An 8,635-nucleotide genomic window follows, 5' to 3' on the forward strand; every position below is an offset into this window, starting at 1 on the left:
ACTGGGTATGTTGACTTTAATATGGGGTGTGATGGTTGTTTTGTGTGGCTGTTATGCGATGCGTTGCATTACATTACGTTGGCAGCCAACTAACCGCCATTATGGAGAACTTTGATGACAGCGGCCATATGATCGTTAATGAAAAATCTAATGATAGTTCTTTTTGGTTGCTGATGAAGGCTGATAATTCTTTTGCGAACATTATTTGGCCTGAGCCTTTGAGAAACTTGGGGAGGTCGCATATTATTAAAAATAATAGTTCAAATTTGTAAAAGTGTGAGCTACGCTTCAATTTTCCTTAATAATAAAATAATAGTTCAAATTTGTTAAAGAGTGAGTTACGCTCCAAGAAAAGTACTATATTTGTTCTAAAATATAAATATTTTTAGTTTGTTTAGAAAAAATACCAAGATAAGGTTAAAAGATTGTCTTTCAATCATTTCAATTGTCATATTTTTTTTGAAATTTTCGGTGGTTAGATTTTGAATTTTGAATTGAACATATCTCTTTTCCAAGTACTCGATTTACTCTGGAATCATTAGAATAATAGAAATCAACCTTAAAATTCTTATATTGTAGTATAAAATTTAAATCATAAAAATATTTATGTTTTGGCAGAGAGAGTACTTAATAAGGCATAATGGAAAGGAACATATACCTATTTACATAACAAATCCTATGGTAGGTCGCAAATTAGGGGAATTTGTGCCTACTCAGCATTTCACGAGGCGTATAGACAAAAGTGAGAATACATATCTCCTAATATCTAAAGGGAAAATTGTGACAAGCCCTAAATGCCACTTTTAGTTTGGGATCTCTATAAGTTGATTTGTTACCAATATCTCATCCTAATTTATTTTGTTTAAGATTGCCCCCCTATTACCGCTACTCAAGTATTCTCATGTCCTCCACACGTTCTATATAAACTAGAGCATCTCATGATCAACATGGTTATAGAGCCTGCTACATCAGTTAATCTAAGCAAGCAATTATCACTCATGTTACTACATGAGGTGGATCTACAGTTGGGTGCATGAGAGTTCTCTCAGTGATGTCCAAACGCTCAAGCTCCATCCACGCCGCCGCACACTCATCAGATTCATGTTCAATGCTAGTGCTCGGTGGAGTCATCTACGAGCATAGTTGACTCCTAAGTCTAGTGTTCAGCTACGACACCGAAACAAAAATAATCATCATCGGCTGACCAATGCCAGAGTAGAAGCTGTCTAGCTCACCTACACCAAGCTCATCAAGAACTATGATCATCAATTGCTAATGTATACTGTTGCCAATAAAAACAAAATGGTTTAACCCATTTAACCTATTAGACCCAACCTGTCCTTCGCCAGCTTATTATGTAGGTTTAGGTGGGTTTTTGTTAGACATAGTCCCATTCAACCTATTAGACCCAACACCAGCTTATTATGTAGGTTTAGGTGGGTTTTTGTTAGACATAGTCCCATTCAACCTATTAGACCTAACACCAGCTTATTATGTAGGTTCAGCTGGGGTTTTATTAGACATAGGCCGCGTTCAGTCCCTCCTTTTACTTATCTTTCTCGTTTTCCCAGCGCACGCTTTCTGAACTGCTAAACGGTGTATTTTTTATAAAAAATTTCTGTAGTAAAGTTATTTTAAAAAATCATATTAATATATTTTATATTTTTAAATAATTAATAATTAATTAATCATATACTAATCTATTACTATTAATATGTTTTTCATGCTAGGGTAAGTTAACTTACCGGCGCGGCGCTTACTGGTGCTCAACCGAACGCGGCCATAACCTATGTTAGTAACTTCTTTAGGTTCAGTTGGGTTTTTGTTAGACGGAAACCATGGATGAACAGACATGGCTACGAGAATAAGAAAACAAAATAAATTAGAAAAGGTATTTGCAACAAAGCAACTTATAATGGAAATCTCAAACAAGAGTGACATTAGGATTTCAGCAGATTTCCCATATTACCAAACGTACCCTCCTGGCAAGCTCCCTACAGTATCCCGACCGATCTTTGATGGCCACATCGTTTGACAATTCAAGAAAGATTTTGTGCAACAGTATAACATGTCATCTGCAATACATCCTGTATAAAGGATACCAACCAATGTAGCCTCATCATACACACAACATGCCGCACTCAATTCATTAACAAAATGAATAGCTAATATAGACAGAATGTGCGTAAGGTTTTCCCTGTGAAAACCCCTAGTTGACCGAGACCTAACCAAAACTTGGTTCACTGCTCTCCTAATTCTAACCTCTTTTTTAACAGCTCCAGTTAAACAGAATCCCCTGTGCCTGTGTGTTGACCTTCAACATTCGGCAGTATACCATCATATTCATCCTTTGACCAGAAAATGCCCTATCCGCGGTATGCGGGGAATGAATGATCCAGCATGGTGCTCTCATACAACAGTAGTTAGCCAATTCTCTCAAACCATCGCCTCTTCTATTTGGCTGGTTGAGTCGGTCTGATTAGATGCTTTCACTTCTTCTCTCTCTTCCTCACCCTCTACACTCTGAAATTCGCTCTCCAAAACCTCATATATGTTGTCTGGAGGGCATTTGTCTGCACGGTTCCTTGGGTTTGTTTGGCAGAAGCACTCTGGCCATGAGTTTGTGTAGAAAGATTCTGGATGGATGCGCTTGTGGGGACCACCAAAGTGTGTGTTGAACATAACCTGCCTGACCCGCTCCTCAAAACGAGCGGTGCGACCTTCCTCCCTGTCCATGAATATGGGAGCTAGGGACTTCCTGTTTGGTGTGATTGTTGTCCGGAAACCATAGTATAGGCGGTGGCCCATGAGGTTGTTTGCAAAGTTGCTCGGGCCATCATATGTAGGAATAAAAATGTCCGACAGGAGACAGACCATGTAATCAACTGCAGAACCAGCGAGCCCTCGGGTATTTTCTTCCAGCTTTCCAGGACCAACAGTGTTGTGGTTTTCTAAGCGTGGAAACAAGTCCTTAAATGGCTTCATGAATCGTTTCCCACCAAAGAGGTCGCCAGAAGCCAGGTAGATTCTTGTTTTATTGTCAAATCCAATGGAACGAAGAATAAGACCTACCTGTACATTAACAGAATATAACATGAAATTGTTTTGGTTATCTACAGTTCTTTAATTTAAAAAAAAAATGCCAGGTAGTATGTTTCACTGCATTCCCACAATTTTTCCAGCTTTACCATAGAAACAAAATTTTCCTACACTATCTAAATATCTGTGCTTGGCTACGGATAAAAATGAACTATGCGCATGCTAGCACTGTTTGGAACAAGTTAATTGTGAGATTTTTCAAACAATTTCATCTCTATAGATGGCTTTGCATGGTAAACTTGCATTCTAGAGCTGAAATAATATATGAATAATATGTAGAATGATCTATTTTTAACAGTAAAGGACATGGAGTAGTTGGTAAAAAAAAGTCATCATAGGAGATAGGGTGGCAGATTCACCACCACCATTGCCTTCTTTAAAGGAGTGTAGATATGCCTCAACCTATCCTTCCAATAATCAAATACTCTATCAAAAGACCTAATTCCTTGTAGGATTACAGAACAGTATATGGCATTCAAAGTACCATGTTAATGAGAACTGCAGGTTTGCCCCTTATCTTTCTGAGGTAACTACACCTAACATCAAAACAGAATAAAGAGGTATGATGTAGAAAGATTCCAGATATTGTTTTGGTGGAAGGATAGAACTAGCATAACACAGAAGTATTTCAGAGAACAGCATGTTGCTTAAGGTATTAGGAATTCAAGTCTGTTGTGGAGATGGTAAAAAAAACATTGGCAGGCAAAAAAAAAAGGTCTGATACCACACTGGAAGCAACTCATCATCATTAATTTGGATACACAACAATAAATAAAAATATATTAACGCTTTATATATATACTACTAACAGGTGTAGTTATTCCCTTCATGTCTAAGATGCAAAAGCACATACTCTATACATAGTTACATCATTCATATGGGATTTAACGATATTTGTGCTTTCTGTTGGGTAAGATTAGAAACAGCTATGGATGTGTTTCTGCACCTTAGGCGTGAAGGAAGTAACTATACCTGATAGTAGGTTCTAATTTTCCATATATATATATATAGAGAGAGAGAGAGGAGGGGGTCAGTACCTCTTCTGGAGTTAAAGGGCATTTTCCAATGAGCCTTCTTTCCCTATAAACAAGTTGCTTTTCTGCAAAATTTTCCTTGCGGTACTTGATCAGAATTTTCTGTTCTTGAGGTGTGAATATATCAAAGCACCTGAAATTTTCATTTTGGAAATAAGTAAGGTGGCATGTCTAACAATGCACGGTAATGATATGCAGCACAATAACCAGTATCATGAATTAAATTTTTTACGTACAAGACCTTGACAATAGGGAAAATAGTTGATCAGCTATCAAACTGAACTAAATTGCAGATGGATAAATAGGTTTAGTTTGAATGAAAGAACTGAGCAGGATTAAAGACTGCAAAGGATCATGATCACAATGTAGTTTGTTTAATGACAAATTAATAATATGTTAACTATTAATGACTAAATGTAAAGATTTCCAAGTGAGACTCTTGTTATCTCTTCTGAAGACTTCTGCTAAGCATGCGCTGAAATAAAGTGTACAGCAACCCATTTATCCATGGACAGACTCATAGAAAGCATTTACAACTCCAACCAAAACCCAAAGTGACACTTCTAGGCATGAACGAAGCAGGATGCAATTTATTCAGCATTCATGCAAGTACACACAATAGTTTAGCCAATGTACTACCCACTTACCCAGCAAATGCAAGCATATCCATCTCAAACCGAAGGTGAATTGACATGAAATGACCTTCTGAACGGAGCTTATTTACTATCTCATTGCTAGTTTTCATGATATGAGGTTTGAATCGTAGTGCATGATAATTCACCCTGCATCTCAATCTCTGGAGCTCTGGATCATCAATATCTTCTGCCAGGCGGTGTGAAAATGGAGTTAAATATATAGCTCCATATTTCTTCATCTTCTCCAAAGCAACTGCTGTATACCACGTAACTGGCGCATCTCGAGGTGGTCGAATCTGCTAGGAAATAAGAGTATTTATGATGCAGTATATCTCTAGACAAAGTGATTTTGTTAGAGAGCTCATGACTTATTCACCTGATGGGCTTTGAGCTTCTTGGTCTTTCCATTTGTAGTAATTTCTGGAATACTCATAACAATACGAACATCATATTTTAATGTCTTGATGAAGTGGGGGACATCATAAATACCTAGAAAACCACTGGGTGCATATATAAATGCAATAGTAAGTGATTAATCAAGAATCAATTATTAAACAACATTCAATATAAACAAGTTTACAAACAATGCAATTTGACATACAAAGTCTATTGAAAGTAAATGTGGAGCATGGGAGCTCATTATCTTTACAAAAGAATGCCTTGTAAGAAAAGCAGCTTACTATAACTTTATCAATTCCATTGCCTGATCATTATTATCAGTTGGAAGCAATCAACAATTTTAGTATGAGAATGTGCAGGAGAATTACTTATGTCTGCACTAAAGGAAAAAATAATAGTTCAGTCCAATAGCATGTCACAGCAATAGATAGAACCAACTTTGAGTAAAAGCTATTTTCATGTTTACATCTTTACCATGGCATCAGTACGATAGCTGTGATAGGAGCTCAATGAAATTACAAACTTATGTACCACATGTTCCTATAGAACATAATAATATCTCCACAGAAAGCACATGACACTAGTATAATCATCTCTAAAATGGGGCAAGTTTCTATCAACCATACTTCCAGAACAATTTGAGGCAATATACTGGGACATTGTTTACACAAAGCTTCCTAAGATAGATATTAATTTTCCATAAGCAGATTATAACCTTTCCAGAATGGCAACATTATGAATACTAACTGTGCAAATTTCTCCATATAGAATGGGCTAAATATTTGAAAACACATTTTGATTGCACAAATGCATTTATAGGAAGATATTTAGCATTTTTAACTATGGTCTTTTCAGTATCCCATCAGCTAAGCTGCTAATTATCAGTCAATTACCTAACTAAAAATATTACCAGCGAATTAGCCTAAATGGCACCAGCTACATGGAAATTATTGGTTCCAATATCAAAATGTGAATTTAACACAGATCAGTAATAAAAACATGGCAATCAACTCATGCAACCATAGAAATATGTCTGAGGAATAACATAATTAAAATGTGGTTGAACCAATAGAGCAGTAGTTGCATTGTTTATCATAAAAAATTCAGGAATAAACTCGTAGAAAATGTTTTACATAACACTACTTGCAGGACATCAGACTTCACAAAGGACACGTGGTTTCTTCCAAGCCAAACATTAAATAGCATTCACCTATGAAAAATCATTACAAACAAAAGAGATACCTCTCATCGTGCCAAAAAGAATTTGTGTCTAGCTCCGGCAGCACTAGCGTAGCATTCATTATTCGTGCAGCAACAACAGCATTGCATATCTACAAAAAAACAGGGTGATAGCAAGATTAATTTCCTTCAATTATATTACCAAGAATAACATGAAATTTGCATGTGAAATGGAATATACTGCTTCAGAGACAGTGAGAATCTCTTGTGTTCATCATACCGCACTACGTTGTTGGTTCAAGCCACCATTGCACCGAACACGTAGGTAACCATTCGTCTCAGATTCATTTGGTGGGGCTGCAGGTAGAAATATGACTTCAGCAGATCCACTTTAACATTACTAATAAGTAATAACTTCTAGAGAGGTCACAGAGACAAACATACGAGGCCAATAGGAACGTGGTGCAGAAGATGCTCTCCAACCATTTGAATCTGCAGTTCTCCACAGCTTAGTTACATCAACATCCTTGAGTAATAGCACTAATGTCAGTCAGAAATTTGAATGTGGACCTAAATAAGAATTGTAAAAACAAAACACATTACAGTGGTAACATGGTTATCCATGTATTTAGCACATATCGGTGTAGCTAAAAAAATGAATGTGCATTTATTCAAGATCATCACTTCCTTTGAGAGCTATTGTCTTTTCTTCAGATAAAACCTTGGCTAATTGGACAATTGAATTTAGGACTAACTATTTTCCTAGAAAAGGTGCAATTCCATTTCTACCTACTAATTAGATGCATGCATCATCTCCAACCGTAATCCATTCATGGAGCATAAATTGATTTTTCAGCGAAGTCTGAAGGAAGAAAATGAATGGTCATAAATATATGAAAAAACATTATTTGTTTTCAATATATTATTTTCCATCAATTAGAATATTGTGAAATACAATACTTGTCCAGTTGGCAACTGGAAATTGCATCCAGTTCATACTATGCAACTAATCATTTCCACAGGAAGGTGCAATTGCACTTAACTATAATATTTAAATGCATCTGTGTTATCCCAGTCATGCAATTCTAAACTGCAGTTGAGTGAGGCATCAAAGGGATCAACAAGGGGAAATTCTAATGATAGTTTTGTTGTAGCCCTAATCATTACTCCGACATTGCACTTTTCACAGGCTCAAGATTGTTAACATATTGGACCCCTCAGTGGTTTGGTTTTTATCCACCACAACAAATCACTTGTTTTTCTCCTCGTTGTTGTAAGTAAAGAACACTATTGTGACCATTTCGTTGTCACTAAGAAAGTCCAAAATAAAAGATATATAATTTCATATACACATGTGATGAGAGGTCAAGCCATCTACATGAATCAAGTGTAAGCCAACACCATCTGCTGTTTTATTGGTAATCTCAATCTGCACAACTTAAAGGGTTTATGTGCAAATCATAAACCACTGCAAACAGTATACTCTAAAACAAATGAACTAAAATATGGTTTGAGGTACAACAGTTATGGCAACTCGCATGGAAATTATTGCAGGTTATCAAAATCTTATCACGAGCTCCGAATTAATTCAATCAACTTACTGCTCCCTAGTATCCAACAGGTTAATTCCTTCTTTCATCTTCAAACATAGGATTAAAAAAAAGGTTATAAAAGGGCTTGTTCACGCTCAAGAGGATGTTCTTAGTAATAAATATACCCAATTCGGTACTCCTACTAACTTCCCTAAGAAACTACTTATGCTACGAAACAGGCACTGTTCCAGTGTTGTGGCAAGCTGCGAGATTGCCCAGTATCACCACCTGGAGAGATCCTTATCCTTATCTTACTCCATTTTTGAGAGGTGCCCCCGAGTCCAGCAAGATCGAACAGTACAGCACACACGGAACTGGAAAGAGGTGCGCCACACACACCCACCTGGACTCTGTACGAGGAGCGGGCAAGGCCGAGGCCCGCGGAGGAGGAGCAGAGCCAGACGGTGCCGGCCACCAGACCCACCACCGCGACCCACAGCCTCGCTGGCCCCCGCCGCCGCCGCTGCTGCAGCAACGCCTCCCCGTGGCCCCTGCGCCGCCGCGACCCAAAACCAAAACCACCTAAATAAATATATATAAAAATGTATACATCAATCAAACGGGAGAGAATCGGGGGCGCTCACCTCCGCGGCATGGGGATCGCGGGGGGAGGGGGCGCGCTAGGGTTCGAGGGGCGGGCGCGGGGAATCGAGGGCGCGAGAAGAGGCAATCAGATCTGGGAATCGGGGAGGGGGAG

At 37.9% G+C, this 8,635-nt stretch overlaps 1 protein-coding gene across 1 annotated transcript; it reads right to left on the minus strand.

Annotated features, from left to right (window-relative positions):
* Positions 1-1,931: 1,931 nt before the first annotated feature.
* LOC102713031 (O-fucosyltransferase 1-like) lies at positions 1,932-8,635 on the minus strand. Its single transcript, XM_040529017.1, has 9 exons — positions 8,523-8,635; positions 8,282-8,429; positions 6,791-6,872; positions 6,627-6,703; positions 6,410-6,498; positions 5,145-5,268; positions 4,781-5,064; positions 4,137-4,266; positions 1,932-3,072 (listed from the first exon to the last, which is right to left on the minus strand). Exons 1-9 carry the CDS (start codon positions 8,531-8,533, stop codon positions 2,437-2,439), a joined length of 1,581 nt encoding a protein of 526 aa, XP_040384951.1. The 5' UTR covers positions 8,534-8,635; the 3' UTR covers positions 1,932-2,436.

This window comes from Oryza brachyantha, chromosome 11, assembly GCF_000231095.2.
Source record: "Oryza brachyantha chromosome 11, ObraRS2, whole genome shotgun sequence".
NCBI lineage: Eukaryota > Viridiplantae > Streptophyta > Magnoliopsida > Poales > Poaceae > Oryza > Oryza brachyantha.

Bases quoted from the DNA above. Each gene is read 5' to 3' on its own strand.
- LOC102713031 (XM_040529017.1), bottom strand. The intron at 6,873-8,281 runs GTGGGTGTGTGT...CTATTACTCAAG, and splicing joins GCTCCTCGTACAGAGTCCAG to GATGTTGATGTAACTAAGCT. The intron at 4,267-4,780 runs GTAAGTGGGTAG...TGAAAATTTCAG, and splicing joins GATATGCTTGCATTTGCTGG to GTGCTTTGATATATTCACAC.